General features: G+C 34.0%; 1 protein-coding gene across 1 annotated transcript in view; it reads left to right on the forward strand.

Annotated features, from left to right (window-relative positions):
* LOC136038021 (kinesin-like protein KIF3B) overlaps positions 1-3,311 on the forward strand; it is a gene marked incomplete in the record, with an annotated part of 95,886 nt that extends 92,575 nt beyond the window's left edge. The window contains 1 exon segment of the mRNA XM_065720960.1: positions 973-3,311. Within this exon segment, the coding sequence (XP_065577032.1) occupies positions 973-1,084 (112 nt within the window).
* Positions 3,312-18,313: the final 15,002 nt, after the last annotated feature.

Below are 18,313 nucleotides of genomic sequence, written 5' to 3' on the forward strand. Positions count from 1 at the left end.
CACTATTGGCGAGTCCCAGCTTCGGCTAACCGCCTCTAAGTCAAGGAGCCCATTATTGAATTATCTTAGTTCCACGGAGAATTCCCAAAGCTGCCAATTTATTCAACCGATACTTCCTTAAAATTTGGGTAAAATTGGTTGGGGATCTTGAGTGTGTCGGCAGTTCAAATAGCTAACACGAGGCCAGCTTTAAATAAAGAAAAATATGATCTTTTACTAATAGTTAAACATAGCACTATCTATTCAATATTCATACAGCATAAATAATATGTCCCTTGAGTCGGCAAGGCTATCTATCAAATCGGATAGCACCAAGGGAATACCCAAAGTTGTCAAATTGCTCAAATGATGTTTCCTTTGAGTTGAGTTTTAACGTTTTCACATCAGGCATGCTAAAAAAAATTTAAGTGTTTGCCCTTTTCTTAAATTTAAAAGAAAATTTTGTCAATCGAAAAAAAAAATCACAGTTTCTAATGATGCGAGTTTACTAAAGATATAAGTATCTCTATCTCCACCACTAAAGGGTAGAACTTCATTGTTTTTTCTAAGATTTCTAGGAAGTTAGGAGACGGCTTTTAGTTTTCTGTTATTTACTCGAATCTTTTATCGAAGTTCTACAAGTTGCAGCAAGACTGCTCAATCAATTTTCAAGAGTTTGGCCAAACAAACTAAAAACGTTGATAATGGACGAAATTAGGTGGGTTACCACATTGCTTTAATTGAAACGTCTTCTTTTTATGACATACAAAGACGAAAGGTATGGACTGCCCTCTCGATTAATATGGAGGCCTCTTCCCCTCCACCAACCGGGAAAGATCCTATAAACCCCATCATTTCAAGGGTCTGGGAATGTACACATCTAGGGTATGGGAACCAGAATTTGTGAGTGTTCGTCAACATGCAGTTTTGGAGCAGATTTGTCAACTGCAGCCCCTTTGATAGCTTAGTCTTATATTGGTAATTTTTTTACAGGCATGGAAAACCTCCGTCTGCTGTTAATCGTCACCCCCAAGCATATGGGCTGGATGTTGTATCCCAAAGCACGGTGTACTATCCCCTTGCTCGCGGACTAGTACCAAAATAAAACGGCTTAATCGTCAATATCAACTAATCACCGCTCTCGATAGGGGCAAATTAAAACGGATAGTAAAATCCTATGTGCAATCAATGTGTCAACCTGTTGTGAATGGTCAAAATAGTGAAGCGCTTGTGGAAAGGAATCAAGGAGGAGGGTTTGAAATGACACTCTTCAACGTTTTTGCTTTTGCCTTGGTTCTTCTTTATTATCTCTTTAAGTTTGTTTTGGATTTGTTTTGATCAGGCAATGATGGTAAAACTACCGAGATTCTTTCTAAAAAGAAAAAAAAAATCTTTCAAGGGTATGAAATATCAGAGGGAAAATACTTGTTCAATCAAAACTGTTGCTATAAAATATTTTGATTTCATTCTTCGACATACAACATTTTAAATTCTGAAGAAAATCATTAAAAAAAAAATTAAAAAAAAAAAAAAAAAAAAAAAAAAAAAAAAAAAAAAAAAAGGAAAATTTGTTAAGGACTATTTAAGATATGTGAACCGAACACTGATAAAAGTATATCATTATTGAAATGTGGATCCCAAAAAATGATTTTTCTTTTCTTTTTTGTAGCTAAACGCAAACAGATTTCTTATGTGTTGTTTTTACTTGTTGCAGCTAAATAATCTGAAAACTGGGGCCGCAAGCACAATTTCTAATTTAACTATCGACATTCGATGTCCGGATGTATATCCTTTTCTAATGTACATTTTTCAACATAAAGCATTTACTGCCGTTTCTAGTCACAAAATCTTATTAACTTATTTCAGCTTAATAGAAATTTCTGCTATAAAGGGGGAAACGGCTTTGACTAATAATAAAGAAAGACTAACGTTTACCAAAGTAAGTAAATGATTCCAAAAATCACTGGAATTATATCTCTCAGTGTAATGCAACTTCTCAACTTAAATTGAACGTTTCTTTATCCCCGTTGTCATTATTTGCTTCTACAGCTAAAAACTCTACAACTATTGCATCAACTGAACCACCTGAGGCAAACATTGTTGTGCAAGCCTTTTCTCTATTCTTACTTTTGCCCAAGGAATCTTTTTCCTTTTTTTAATAGCGCACTCGTTATAGCGATTCATGGTTCCTCTTACATCTTATACAAGTGAACTTTCCAAAGAGCCTGTTGTACGAAAGACAAAAAGAGAAAAAAAACAGCGTATCTGTTTTGTGGGAACCAAAGAAAAATATCTTGCCTCCTTTCCCCAAACAGAAGTCCCCTTCTCCATCCCTCAAAATAAACTTCCCGGAAGTTTCAAAACGATCCCCCAACCGTGAAACAAGGACATGTATACCGAACTACGTATAAATGGATTACCTTTTAATAGAACGTACTGACTGTCCGCAATCTCTGTGATGATAAAAATTAGCTTACCTTCAGGCTTCAATCTTAAAAAAAGAAACAAAAACGTATAACCTCTTGTGAGGATAAAATCCGCTGACGCTTGGGTCCTGTTGTTGTTTCTTTGGGGACGGTACTTGTAACGGTTGTACAACGTCATGTGATTTTTTTTCAGAATCGTGATTGGCTGGGAGTTACCGATACTCACCGATTATGTAAGGTAGCATGAAATGTAACATTTTCAGAAATGAAATTTTTCGTGCGTAATTTATTTGAAGCTTTAAAAAATAAATTGTACAATTGACATAATTTAAATATATTCAAATCTGTCATTTTTCTCTAAGGCACATATCTTAACTGACTAACTTAACCTTGGGCTAAATACCATTGATCAGTCTTCAAATCTGATCCTATTTCGCCGACTCGGAATTAATTCCTGCTAAATTGTCTGCTAATTCTGGGGTTCAATCAGTAATTTCCTTTTACCCAATTCTGTAAATACCAATAAACGACACTTACAGGTGAAGGGGCATTTGACTTGACCAATAATAATACGCTCTTTTACTCAAAAATATCCAAATTAGCCACTGCCATTCTTTGACTACCTTCTGCTTAGGTAACTAATCCGACGTATTTATATTGTAATCTTTAACCAAGATTGGTGATCTCCTTGGATTGTTTGTTATAAAACAAAATATATTTTTTTACTAAAGGTCCGTCATGGATCCCATAAATTTGCGTGGTGCTGGTTATGCGTGTAAAACTTAGCAAAAAGTCAATTTTTCACCTATGTTTGGAACATTATCGATTTAAAATATTTTAGCCAACACATCTAAAGTAATCAAAAAGATTTAGTTTTTGCGAAATTCAGTAAAAAAAAAAAAAGAATAAAAACCCCTGATCTTGAAAATTATGTATTGTGTTTACTTAAACCTAATAGAAATTTTTAGAGACTTGATTGGCCAGAAATGGAAACTAAGAAAAACCAAAGGCTATAAAATGACAAAAGTGATAAGATCAATAATGACAGAAATTTTGAACCAGTGTCCAAGGTTAAGCATCACTGCTCAAAATAAACAAAATTAAAACAAGAAAATTGTGAGAAATCCTTACACTAGACATAGAAGTTAGCACACAATTTGTTTGATATTTATGTTTTTTTATGCTATATGTTAGTTAGTGTTTATTAACTCACTAATGTCTAATTAAACATTAATCCTTAGGAAGTTTCTCGGTTGTTCAACATCATTTCTCTAGGTTCAATTTTCTTTGAGTTTGCGGTGATTTTTATGATTATCGACTACTTCATCCGGCCTGAAAACCTCGGGTTTTTTTTTTTTTTTTTTTTTTTTTTTTTTTTTTTTTTTTTTTTTTTTTTTTTACTTGCTTTAAAAGCACGAAACCAGTTGCAAAAATCAGTATTTTGTTTTTTAATGTGTTGATGTGATAGCCTCGGATCGAAAACTGTTATGAATACGTCGTTAATCAACTTACTTTTGTTACCCTAGAACTACCCACTGACTGGGTTGAATAAATCATAGACATTCTCCTGCCCCCATTACTTGCAGAAAATTTATTCAGGCCAGTATTTTCCTAGTAGGGGAAAATTCGCAGTTTACTTTCAAAAGTAGCGAACCTATCTTTTTACTCAATACTGTCTCATTTAGTATCTTCTCTTTCGTCTATGATAGTTAACTTGTTATAGTCAAAAGTTCGCAATCATACGTTCTCACCTTTGTGGTGAGATCAAGGGAATATCCCTGGAATATGGAGAAGATAATGGAAAATAGACGGCTTCAGGTCTTCGATTTGTTTCGTTCTTTTACGGTTTTGGGGTTTCATCACAAATGTTGTGCAGGTGTACTTATAACACCGATTTGGAGTAATATGTTGTTGTTGTTTTTTTCAGACATAGCTTACAAGAGTTTCTTTTGTCAGTGATCTCAATATGTTTTGTTTTGTCTTTTAAGTTTTCTTTATGATAAGAAGTTATTCCAAAGTTGATTTTTATTTCTTCAGAAAACGTTCTAAAGCATAGTTTCGTTTTTTTCTTGATTTCTGTGTTAGTTCTTACCGCCCTTTTCCTTTTCTACTGTACACTCCAGGGTATTGGGAGCTTTCAGCATTCGACTACAAGGGAAAACGGAAACTATTTTCTTCGTGAGAAAAATTTCAGAATTCTCCTTGTCTATTGTGACTATAGGTCTTTTCTGGCGAACAAATTATAGATGAAAAATATAGATCAACAATCGCGAGAATATCCAACAATTATATTCGTGAGAACACAAATATTTATTATTTCTGGAAATAAATGGCAATATTCTCAAAATCAATTGAAAATTGTCTTGCTATGTTTGCTCCTGTAATTTTCACTCTTTATGCACTTTTGTACTTTCTCGTCAAATTATGAAATTTTCAGGCAACAAACTTCTTCAGTGCTCTTCGGAGGGAATAGGGGTGGCTAATTTGAAAAATTACATTCTCATGTTTTATTTTGGAAAAGAGATAAAGCTAACCATAAACATAACAATTTCTATGGCAATATTTTTTTTCACTCCTAAAATTATAGGAACAAAAAATACTTCCCCCATAATATCCATATTTGAAATTTCGCGCTTAAATTTGACCAACAAGTCTGACAAAATATTATTTCAATTTTGTGTCGTTCTATCCACATTGTTGATCAACTAAACCTTTGTTGGTCGCTAAAACAGGATTAGTGGTCAGCAATGTCTTGCCAGAACAGATTCATGACAAACAATGTCGCCATGTGTGCCCATTGCATTTTGACATTAATAGTGATCAGGATTGCCATCAAGGCATAAACAATAGTTTTATCGTTATACAAAATATTTGACGTGAATTTTGAGTTGTCCATGAATTGATCACAACTAGAATTTTTGTCAATTAATAAAATTAATTTACAACCTAAATTGAAGAAGATGACTGTTCAAATTTTGTGTCGCAGATGATAAATTTGGTTTAATGGGAAAGAAAAAAAAAATACTCCTTTAAAAAGTGTAGATGGCACTATGAGGGTAATCCTTCCGTACTTTGAGGGTAATTTCAAAAAATTACCTCTAATTTTTCAAAAAATTTTAGAGTTAATAAAAAAACTTTGAACCTTGATTAAAACCAAAATTTAAAAGGTTAAGATTCAACTCAATTAAATGAAATTTTACGAGTTCTATTGACTAATGCTTCGCTGTTTCCGGCACCCTTGACTTCTAAGTTACCCATATCAAAGTTTCAAAAATTCACTTTAATTCATTTTCCCTTTAATTGACATGTTAGTGATTGAGAGGGAGGGGGTTGTAATTTGCATTTACCAGTCTTATAGCTATTGAAGTTTGCGGTGTTGCATTTTCGAGCCCAAATCACTATGTATTTGTCTGATAAACCAGTTATTCACAATCAAGTGTAGTTTAGTCAGGTATAGAAAGCCAATTGATTTATTTCACTGTTTTTATGCTTTGCGCATTTTTTCATCTTTTCTTGGTAGAAATTTTTGTGTGTTAGTCATAGACCTCTTTGAGGGGAGGAAGGGAATGTAATCTTCACTGTGTTCATAAGACTAAAGATTTCAACAGGGCTTATGTTGTGCTAGACTGGGGTTATACTATACCTTGGGCTCCCCCTAAGAGCTACCTTTTATGCTCCCGTTTTCATTTATTCTTCAGTTGCATATTCCATTCCTGCTGGTTGTGACAAAAACTTTTTTACAAAAAAAAAGTAAACAAAATATATAAATTGTTTGGAGGTGCTCTGTTATAGGATTCAGGAGTTGTTTGTTTGCTTTTTCACAAATTTTCTTTCAGTCTCTTCTGAAGCTTTTTTTGTTATGAAATAAAATATGTTGCTTTTTGAAATTTACTGGTATTTATAAACGTTAGCGATATTTATTTTAATAGAAATTAGGAGGTATCCATTTCTATTCGGACCATTGAGCCCTTTTTCGGGAGCGCTTTGGGATGTTTCTGTGTTTAAATAGAAGCATATTGGTAATAAAAGGAGCTTGAACGTGAAAGATTTGTCACAGACGTTTGATTCATTTTATGTAAATTAACTACAAGCTCAAAACATTATGCCTCTGTTAATGCAGTGATAATTCCTTTAAGACCCTGGGAAGGTAAAAGTATATTTTGTCGGTTCGTGACTTATTGAGAATGCCATTTTCTTTTTAAGGAATGAAATCAACTTTTTAAGGGCTTGGGTACAGCCAGGTGCATAAGAGAGGGAGGATGTGGAACCCTTTTACTTAAAATTCTATATTTTGCGATTTTCTTATTAATTCTCAAACAATTTCTGCCTTTTTTTGGTGTCATGAGGTCCAAATGGATCTCAAATTAGTAGCAGTGCCTTTGTAAAATCACGTATATCAGTTTTCTAGCGAATAAGCCCCTTCTGAAGTTTCTACAGCCACTTTTTCCATACAAAATGGTCAGATAGAAAAAAAGTAATGGCTTGAAGGCAACAGCTAATTACTGCCTCTGTGCCTGTTACGACACAGGCAGTGTTACGGCACTGCCTCTGTGCCTGGCCTTAGACCGTTATCTTTATTCAATGAGTTTATATTTTTCTTCTTCAGCCGTGTTTTTTGACAGCCAGCTGAAATCCATGCGTCTAATATAAACACTGCTTTTCATCAGTTTTTCTCTTTCTGTGGTTTAAGGCTTTTTGTGCTTTTTGTGGTTAGGCGATTTCGTAACACTTCTATAGCTTTAATTCCACCAAAAGGACAAGATACTTATGTAATTGCATTCACTAGCGTCATGTCTCTACATTTACCGAGATAGTAAGGATATCATTTAGATTTGTCCTAGAGAATGGTCTGAATTTGCTTAAAATAGGAAAAAAAAATATATTGTGTGTTATGGAGCGTATTTTCCAATCTAACGAAAAATTTGAAGCAAACATAAGTAGCAAGTAACTAAGAAGAAAAACAGGAAAGTCGATCAGGTGTCGTATTTTACTGGCCTAAACTTTTGCTTAGGAAAAAGCTGAGTTTTAGAAAGGCTGAATTGTCGACTGGCTGTCTCAAAATTGTCGCAAGATAGAATTTTAATACAAGTCATACGAAATTAACCTTTAGTAAAACAAAGTGCCATAGTTTAGTAGTTTGTAGTGGTGCAATTTCTTTTTTAGCTTAAAAATGGCATTAGAACTTTCGATTTCATACTTAGACTGTACGAGTATTGGTAAAAAAAAAAGCAAGAAAAAAAAAGAAAAAGAGACCCCTATGAAAAAAAAAAATCATCAAGCAGTCGTTGTCATCTTTGTCGAGGAAAATACAAGACTTCGTACTTTTGAAGTACTCTGTCTAAAGGGCTCGACACATGTATTTTTTTTTCGGCGTCAATTTGCAGAGAAAACGTCACTGATTTCTAGTTTTGGGCGCTGATTTCTAGTTTTTTTTTTGTACCCCTACCCCCTCGAGAAAAAGCTCACCCAAACAAAATTCCTGGTTACGAACCTTGGGACTATACATCAATTTCTTCCTCCGCCTTCCCCTTGTCTGAATTAATTATGTGTCAAACAGTTCGTGATCACGAACGTAAGGAGCAACTCAGCTCATTAGTAACCAATACTCTAAAAACAGAATTTTGATATCAATATACACATCAAAAGAATTACCCTACCCTGCTGATTTCAAATGTATGAGATTTATCAAGCCTACTGTTACCCATCAAAAATTAAGAGCTTAAAAAAATTTGTATGATTTTTGAAAAAGGAAAACACCCCTAAAATTCAAGGCATCTTAATGAAAATCACACCATCAGCTTCAGCGTATCATAGAACCCTGCTGTAGAAGTTTCAAGTTCCTATATACAAAAATGTAGAATTTTATTATCTTTTGCCAGAAGATTGATAACGGATGAGTGTTTATTTTCTTATTTTATTAACATTTTTTTTACCCAGGGGTGATCGTTTCGAAATAATGGTCTTAGAAGATCGGTAGAGAGTGCATTCGAACAGAAACAAAAAGTTCCAGTGCCCTTTTTAAGTGACCAAAAAGACCGGAGGGCAACTAGCCCCTGGAGGGACTAGTTGCTGGAAACAATGGTCATAGGAGGGGGTCCCTCCCACGTCCTTTTTTCCCAAAGTTGTCCAATCAAAATTTTTAGATAAGTCATTTTGTTCAACATAGTTGAATTATGCCTTTAGGGCTAACATGCCCCCCTCCCCCATAGCCTGTGGCGAGATACCTGTAAGTTTTGAAATTTGCCAATTGTTAACGTATAGTATTTGTTGTTGGTAGTTTTCAGACATATTTTGGGAGATGGAATTTTTACTTGGGATGGGTTTCCACATGGAAAGAATTTCCATGGAGCGGTAGATTTCTGGGGGGTGACCTTTCAAGGGTAAACTTTACAGTGGGGATATTTGACAGAATTTCTGCACGAAATTTTTTCTATTTGTCTTACTTTCTCTTTGGCAACTCAATTTTGCACGAGGAGATTTTTCCATGGGAATTATCCGGGGGCTATTTTCAGCGCGTTTGAATTTCCAGGAAAATATTTCTACGGAAGAGGGGATTTGCTGAGCGATCAGGAAAACGATTAGAAATTAAAGTATCTTTCAAAGGAAATTACGCTAAGGAGAATTTTTCATGTTGAATCGTCCGCAATAAATTTTACGAGGGGAATGGGCTGCATTCTACGTTGGGGTAAATTTCCACGGATGAGTTTCAGGTGAAGGGAGATAATTTTTCATGGAGGGTGAGCCAGATATACCGACATTATTTGAAAAATTATCAGAAATCAAATATTAAAAAACGAGTTGTTTTGACTGAAAGTAAGGAGCGACATTAAAACTCAAAACAAAAAGATATTTTCCCATATATAAAGGGGTTGCCCATCTCCTCAATACCTTGCTCTTTGCCCTAAACTTTAACTGTTTGTTCCATTTTTTTAAGAACTCCTTCTGAAAACCAAGAGCGTTTCCATTAGAATAGGAAGCCTTTTTAAAATTCTAAGAACTTTAATGTAAAGAGCAAGATATTGAGGAGAGGGGCAAGAATTCCCTATCGTTAGGGATTAAATTTTCCGGAAAGATTTTTCCTTAGAAAACTGTTGGTAATGTCCACATGGGAAATGCAAGGTGACACCTCCCTTCTTACTGCTCATAAATATTTTTGGCGTTTACATTAATATTACATTGACGTAAAGTGATGTACTTAATAATGCAGTGGTTTATTACTAAGGAGGGGTGGTAGATTGCTGCATAGGGAGGGGATTAAGATACCAAAAGTATTACGTTTCAGTACCTAATTTTTTAAGCCTCTGATGAAAGCCAAACAAGTTTTTGGGACTGTTTGTCTAATTCTTCTCAGTTCCCACGTATATTTTTAGTTTACGCCTTTATTATAGGTCTTGGGGAGGGGGGAGTAGTAGTGTCCTAGTAGTGGTCACTTAAAAAAGTACTTAAACTCAAAATTTTTGTTCCAATGAGGCCTTTCCTTATTATCTAATCTAGTACCCTTGATTTGATACAATTACCCCTGAGAAATACTTAAGTTATTGAAAATTACTCCTTTTGTCATTCTACCACCCCTCTGCACAAAGATCTGCCACCGCTGCTTAATAATATATCACTGTATAAAGAAGCATATCACTTCGGTTAAATAAAGCATTAAAATAAACAGTAGAAATACTTTTGTCCAATAAGAAGGGAGGAAGGGACCTTGAAGCATCTTTGTGGACATTAAACACATTTTTTCACGAAAAAATCTTGCCAAATAATTTGATCCTTGCTGGAAAATTTCCCCTGGACAATTCTACCGTAATTTTATCTCCATGCGTAAAATTGTGCATCCAAAGAGGAATAAAGAGAATTAAAAAGAATTATGTAAAAGAATATAGGGTAAATCTTTCCAAAAATTTAATCCCTTCCAAAAATTACCCGCAAAAAATGTCCGTACTTTTAAACTTGCAATGGTCAAAATTGTTAAACTTAAAAAGGTACTTAAAATTTTACAGTGGGGATCTCTGATTATTTTGTAGTTAGAGAGGGAGGGAGATACCTCAAAAGTTGCATTTCGATGTCAAGATAACCCAGCTCTCATTGAGCCGTCAGATAATACACAATTAGTTCTAAGGGAGACACGAAAGGAGGTTGTATAGTGAAAAATCAGGTCTTATGAAGCAGAATTGTGAAAAATTAAAGACTTGCAGTTTTTACTTCTCTTATATGTATTTTCGGTTTGCATATAATTACAAATTTTATTTATGAAGTGTGCCAACATTTATTTTAGCTATATAAATCACGAATATAGATAATCTTTTTTATTAGAATATAAACAGATCGATTCATTTCAGTTTTACAGAAAGAATATCTTTCTTTCTGTTCAAAGTTGCCCTTGTTTTACCTGTGGTCGCCATATTGAAATTGAATGAAAAAGAAGTATAGGCTGCTTGAGCCGGGGACTCAGGGATACAAACCGAATCGGTAGTAACCAAGGTTTCAAACCGATCAGGTGTAAAAAACTCCCCTTTCCTTTGGGTATCCATGAAAACCCTCCTGCCAATAAAATTGTGATCATCCGTTAACTCAGTCCAATCAGAACAGGTTTTAAATAAGGAAACAAGCTGTGATTGGTTGAAAGTGATTCGTCCTAAATTTGGGTATTTAGCTAAGGACGCGTTTGCATATGTGCTTAACTAGAGAGGAGCAGAATAAATGAGTAAATGCTCAGTTTAAAGTGAGAGAAATCTGTAGAAAAAAGGTCGGGTTGGATTTAATCTTCTTAGTGCTTATTTGCAAAACAACTGAAATCATGATATGATTTGGGACAGCCGAGTGTTCAAAGTTAAAATATTTTATTTGGAGTAAAAGGAATGGAAAAATGTATAGGGAGTCTAAAGTCTACTACGAAGGGCTTTTAAAGAAAGCTAAGAAGAATCCTTTACAAAGGCATATTCACATCATAAAAGAAAAGCCACATTTCTATTTGGAGTCTGGTAACTAATGAAACTTGGAGAAAGTTTCGGGCTCAAAGACTAGCTCTTATGATTTTATGTAGTACGTACCACAGCATAGCCAAATTACGTAAATAAGCTATGTAGTTTTTAGAGCGTTTTTGATCTTAAATCCTAAAAGATCTCTGGAAAACTTTAAATTTTTGCCTTGTCTCTAGTATCAAATTGTTGAAACATCACAGTTTTAGTGCAGTTTGGGTACAACCATGTAAGTTTTTTAAGTACATAATAATTTACTTTATAGTTCAACTATTTCTCCTATTTCAAACTATTGGCCTACATGTCAAACCTTTTGTTTCAATACAATAGAAACCAAAACATTTCAAAAGAGGCAGGGCCAAAACATACAGCATTTTTCTTTGTTTGTTTTGTTTTAATTTTATGCATCACTGGCTTAAAATTCTCTTCTTTGGTACCGCTTTCAAGCATATACAATTAATAAGTTGAACAATAGCTGTATTTTTTTTTATCATTTTTGGAAATTGAAGCTTTGTACTAGGGTGCCGAAAAAAATTGTAAATTATACGATTTTACAATCGGATATAAACCTGTTTCTTTACTGCGTTTAATGTATATCTGTTTTTAACTTATAACACCTTTGATTAGCATTTAAAAATAAGGAACTATTCAGCGCAAATAATAAAAGCTGTAATAGAACCTTATCTTTAAATTTCTGTTACTTTTCTCAACTTAAGGAATTGTGTTTGAATTAGATTTTTATTCCTCTCTTATTTAAAAAGATGTACTGATCTGTTTATTGAATTTATTATGTCAATCATTCTACATTAAACATAGTTTTAGATTATTCAGCTATACAAAATTAAGATTATTTTTTTATTTTTTAAAATTTTGAGATTTTAGATTCAGTCGTATTTTTGGATTGAACCATAAATTGGCTTGGTCTCTGATGCATTTATTTATTAAAATTAAGATCCAGTAATTTTTAAACAATTTTTTATTCCAAATTTTATAATTTTACAGGCAACCTTGCTGCCTAGCTGTTAAAGTGCTATTTACTGAGACCTTGTTTTTAGGCACACCATAATTATTTTTGGAAGTCCAAGTCACGGCCACACCCAGTCACAACCGTTGACAACAAAATAGCCAAGATTTATGAATTACATTTGCTTTTCCTTGATTTGAACTTCTTACTTGTTCTACAGAAATGAAAAATTGAAACGGCTATGAATATGTTTGAAAAGGTTGTATAAAAACTAAGATGTTCCCAACTATTACTCACCCATACTATGTCTTGGTATATATTACCAGATTGTGGTCGCAGCTATTGCTGCAACCTAGTAAGGGAGAACCACAATGCATAGCAACCAAAAGTTTAAAATGAGCTAAAAAAAACCTTTTTAATGAAAAATAATACATATTCTGAGCTGATTCAGGCATGGTAGCTGTTATTTCTGTTAGTAGGCTATTACATTTAAAAGTTTATTCCAAAAATGTATGCGAATTCGAGGAACAGCTTGAAACTCCTCGAAAAACTAGCGCTTTATCAAAAACTAAGCCAGCTTGAATTTGTGTAGAGAATTCTGATTATATACTAAAAGTTGCCGATATCTTTGTTCGACTATTTCGAAAAGACTATTCGATGGTTTATGAATTAGTCTTTATTTTCTGCAGGCTACTCATAGAATTTTCCTAGTTTCTTAGGTTGGCTTTATCTTCTGAGCAAAACACTAGTTTTTAGAATTCTAGAGATATTAGAAAAAGCTGTGACTCAGTTTATTTAAGGTAGCTTTGTAGATGCACCTTTCGGAGTTTGAGAAACAACAATTTGTCGTCGTTCTCTTTACTTCCAAAAGAAAACTTTTATGTCTTTAAATCAATATAGCTGAAAATACATGTTGCAAGAATGCACATATATGAAAAATTTATTCGTCCAAATTGTTTTCTTTTTTACCAAATCCATATGGCTGAACAGTGTTTTTGCTAGTTTACCCGCCCCACTCCTGTCCCCAGTAGATCTGTCAAAGATAGTGTTATAATGTTTAATTAGCGGTTCTTGTATCAAACAGTTCGTGGTAACGAACTGTAGTAAGGAGCGACCCGGCTCAATATTAAACGAAACTCTAAAATATGGAATTTAGATGCTAAAAGATACATCAAAAGAATCAGATTTTCATGCTGAATCTAAATATATAAGTTTCATCAAATTTAGTCTTTGTCATCAAAAGTTACGAGCCTGAGAAAATTTGCCTTATTTTGGAAAATAGGGGGAAACACCCCTTAAACGTCATAGAATCTTAACGAAAATCACACCATCGCATTCGGCGTATCAGAGAACCCTATAGCAAAAATTTCAAGCTCCTGTCTACAAAAATGTGGAATTTCGTATTTTTTACCAGAAGACAAATCACGGGTGCGTGTTTATTTGTTTGTTTTTTTTGTTTTGTTTTTTTCCCAGGGGTCATCGTATCGACCAAGTGGTCCTAGAGCGTCGCAAGAGGGCTCATTCTAACGGAAATGAAAAGTTCTAGTGCCCTTTTTAAGTGACCAAAAAAATTGGAGGGCACCTAGGCCCCCTCCCACGCTCATTTTTTCCCAAAGTCAATGGATCAAAATTTTGAGATAGCCATTTTGTTCCGCATAGTCGAAAAACATAATAACTGTGTCTTTAGGAATGACTTACTCCTCCATAATCCCTGGGGGAGGGGCTGCAAGTTACAAACTTTGACCAGTGTTTACATACAGTAATGGTTATTGGGAAGTGTACAGACGTTTTCAGGGGGCTTTTTTGGGTTTCGGGGGTGGGGTTGAGGGGAAGGGGCTACGTGGGAGGATCTTTTCTTCGAGGAATATGTCATGGGGGAAGAAAAATTCAATGAAAAGGGCGCAGGATTTTCTAACATTACTATAAAAAAAAACCAAGAAAAAATAAACCTGAAAACGTTTTTTCAATTGAAAGTAAGGAGTAGCATTGTAACGTAAAACGAACAGAGATTATTACGCATATGAGGGGTTCTAAAAATATTTTAGCATAAAGAGCAAGGTATTTAGGAGGAGATAAATACCTCGCTCTTTGTGCTAAAGTATTTTTAGTAATTTCAACTATTTATTCTACGGCCTTTCTAATTCAGGGGTCATTCTTAAAGAATTGGGACAAAACTTACGATTTAATGTAAAGAGTGAGGTATTGAAGAGAGTACAAACCCCCTCGTATACATAATAAAAATATAAGAATATAAAAGAGTGTTACGTAAGTTAATTCTTAAGTTACGTATATTTTTTACTAATAAAAACGTTCGTTAAAAATTAAAAGTTCTAGTTGGATTTTTAAGTAACCGAGAAATTGGAGGGCAACTAGGCCTCCTTCCCCACCCCTTATTTCTCAAAATCGTCTGATCAAAACTAAGGGAAAGCCATTTAGCCTAAAAAAGAATTATTATACAAATTTTATTTTAATAATTTATGTGCGGAGAGCCAAAATCAAACATGTATTAATTCAAAAACGTTCTGAAACTAAATAAAAAAAACTAGTTTTTTTAACTGAAAGTACGGAGCGACATTAAAACTTAAAACGAACGGAAATTACTCCGTATATGAAATGGGTTGTCCCCTCCGCAATCCCTCGCTCTTTACGCTAAAGTTTGACTCTTTGCCACAATTCTACTTTTTAAAACAATTAAAAGCTTTAGTGTAAAGAGCGAGGGATTGCGGAGGGGACAACCCATTTCATATATGGAGTAATTTCTTTTCGTTTTAAGTTTTAATGTCGCTCCTTACTTTCAGTTAAAAAAAACTATTTTTTTTTATTTAGCATAGTAAAAAAAAGGTCCCGCAAGCATACCCTGGCGTACCTCCCATAGTTTTTGGAAAAAAAATGAATTAACTCACATCGTTTGTGGTTTAGCATTTAGACAAATGGTATCATAATCATACATTTGCTCAATTCGATCGGAACAATTAGGCGAAAGTAGTTTTCATTGATTCAACCAAACAAAGCAATCAAATTGAGATATATGAATCAATCCGCCTCCAATAAAGCTTTCAAAAATGGCGAATTAATTTCCACGTTTTTTTATCAAGGCAAAAACAATTACTGCTACATTGATAAATTATAGTGGAATAAATGACCTCGGCCATTTTTGCCATGTTGATGCAAATAATCATAATTTCTAGTGGTCTGAGAAAATCAGTTATGTGAAAAATATAAAACATCACGCCAGTTTTTATTTAGTACTGTGAAAAATATGCTACTGGTAAAAATTGTGATAAAAATCTAACATTTGTTTAGGTATTTGACTTTCTGATTTTTTAATTTAGACGTCCGAAATGTGGAATTTAATGTGTTACAAAATTCCTGAATTTCATTCTATGTAATTTTATATATATTTTTCTCTTTTATGAAGGGATGTGTCAATGGTAAAAATGTCTTGGTTAAATTAATTTTCATTTGTTTTAGGCCTTAATGTTCTAATATTCGCCTGTTTTATGTTTTTTTTTCTCTTTTTCATTTTTAACGTACATAATTTGTCGTGGAAAGGACACTGAAAGTGCCAAAAATTTCACCAGTACTTTACTTAGGCGTAATGGTTATGACCTACGCTTGAAGGACTTCTAAGAAGGTTTGGGAAGGTAACTTCAGCCTCCTGGGGGATACTGTTCCAACTTGAAGGATAGCCCTGAACAAATCTCCTTCTAAATGTACTCTGTTCTAGACAACTCTGCCAATATTACATGCTCATATTTTAAAGGAGGTTTAAATATGGGCTTTTATCTTAGGGGAATAATAAGTTTTTTTTTTTTTTGTTTTCTAAGCCGGTTCAATAAATTCATTATAAGAATCTGTATAATGCACATCATAGGCATATGATTAGTTGGTGTGACCCTTTGTTGACAATTACCACGACATTTGTGTTGATCATTTATGTTTTTTTTTTTTTGCTTCATCGTAAAGAGAGTTTGGCTTCCTCAGAGATTGTGATAGCCTTTTGAAATAAATTTTAGGCTGGTTTTCGGACGTACCGGTTTTTAGGGGTGATATCATTTTAACTTCATACCCTGGGTTTCAATAAACGCTTTTTTTGCCCAGGAACTCAATTTCTAAGATATAAAATTTTAAAATTAGACGACTTTAAATAAAACCGTGGATTGAAGAAACAAATTAAACACAAAATTGTCATTATGTTACACAGCCATTATTTATTGGGTACAAAGAAACAGAAAAAGCAATCAATAAAATTAACTACTTACTAAACACCTCGGAAGTTTCTTTCCGTGACATTCTTGAATATATTCTGGAACAATCCAGTTTCATATTTTAGGGGTAATCTGGTATCACGTGGGTAATCTATTTTATTTTATGGTGGTTTTCTATATATTTAATATCCTGGTGAATTCTTTTACCTTGCTTTTTGTTAGTATCTCCTAAATTATTAGGAAAACGGACGAAGTGGCTGTACAAGTAATTGTCCTTCTCAAAGGGTTAAAAAAAATGGACTGACAGTTATCAATTACCTGCAAGTAATCAGTATACTGATAGGACCGTATCCAAGATATTTGTTTGAGGGGTATTTGTTTTTTGGTGAGGGGGGAAGGGTACGAAACAATCTTTTAAAAAGACACTAAAAATGTTTTTGTGCATTTATTACGCTTCTGCGAGTCGAAAAAAAACTTCGGAGTAGGAGATTAAATAATAGTAATGTCCACACAACAATTCCAACCGATTTATTCATCGTTTAGTCGCTTTTTTTTGCCATGAACCATTTTTTCGATCTTTCTTACATACATTCCAGCAAGGCCGTATTCAGGGGAGGGTTGGTGGGATCTACCCCTCTCCTCGAAATAGTTGGCCGAAAACGAATTTGGATATTTTTACACCATAGTATTTGTAAAACGATTGGGTGCTAATCATTCAAATAATATTCAGGAAGACCAATTTTCCCCATGATTCCTTTAATATCGTCTCAAAATACAAGATTTTCTTCTTCAAAGAAAAAGTAGAACAGATCTTTCTCTCTTGATCAATTAAAGGTAAATCAGGGTAATGAACTGGTCTGCATGCATTACGGTCATTTCAAAACGTACCCTCCACCCGCTGTTGCTATTTTGGACCAGTGGTCTTGTGCTTTGTCAATCCGCATATTGTGTTGTAAGGTGGGTATTAAAAACCGTACTATCCGTCTCAAATTTGAACCGGTGGTAGTGTGGAATGGGCTTTGATCGGATCATAGTGATGGCCTGACATCACTTTCGACTAACAAGAGGTGTTGTCCACCGACATAAAGCTATTGAAAGGGAATGTAATATTTTTAACATTTAGCTATGGCAGCTAAATGACGTCAAAGCCTTACTTTAGATCAGGTGTGTAAAAATGTCGAAATATCTGCAAGAGTTCGAGCTAACGAATAAAAATGTGATAAATAAGGCCCGTTTTTTTCGACTAATATAATAATTTCACCAGTAAAAACTTTCTAGTATTTAAAAGGAAGAGTCAATTATACATCTGGAACTATTTGCAATCTTAAATTTGTTTCGTACAGAAGGTAGTAATTAACCTTTCGAGGCTAAGACTTTGACTTTGCGTAATGACATAACCATGTTTCCTCATAGTCAAATATTGACACTTTTCTTAAAATGTTGACACAGTTAAAAACAGTTTCTTAAGCAGGAAATCTTTGGTGCTATCTTGAAAACTGAGAATGTTGATGTAAGTAATTTTGGAAGAAAAATTATCTTTAGGTATGTCCTTATCCCATAGACAGGTTTTGAACTTATTAAAGTTCACATGGTGACTCATTAATCTGTGGCTGTGACCTTCCTTTATTATAAAGAATCAGTCTTGTTAAACCACTTCAATATATAATGAATTTTTATCGATACTTTCTTTTACAGTATACTCGTCTGAATGTGTAAAAAATCAGTTAGGGAATAACTGATTGATGTACCAATCCACATTGC

The sequence above is a fragment of the Artemia franciscana genome, chromosome 17, assembly GCF_032884065.1.
Source record: "Artemia franciscana chromosome 17, ASM3288406v1, whole genome shotgun sequence".
NCBI lineage: Eukaryota > Metazoa > Arthropoda > Branchiopoda > Anostraca > Artemiidae > Artemia > Artemia franciscana.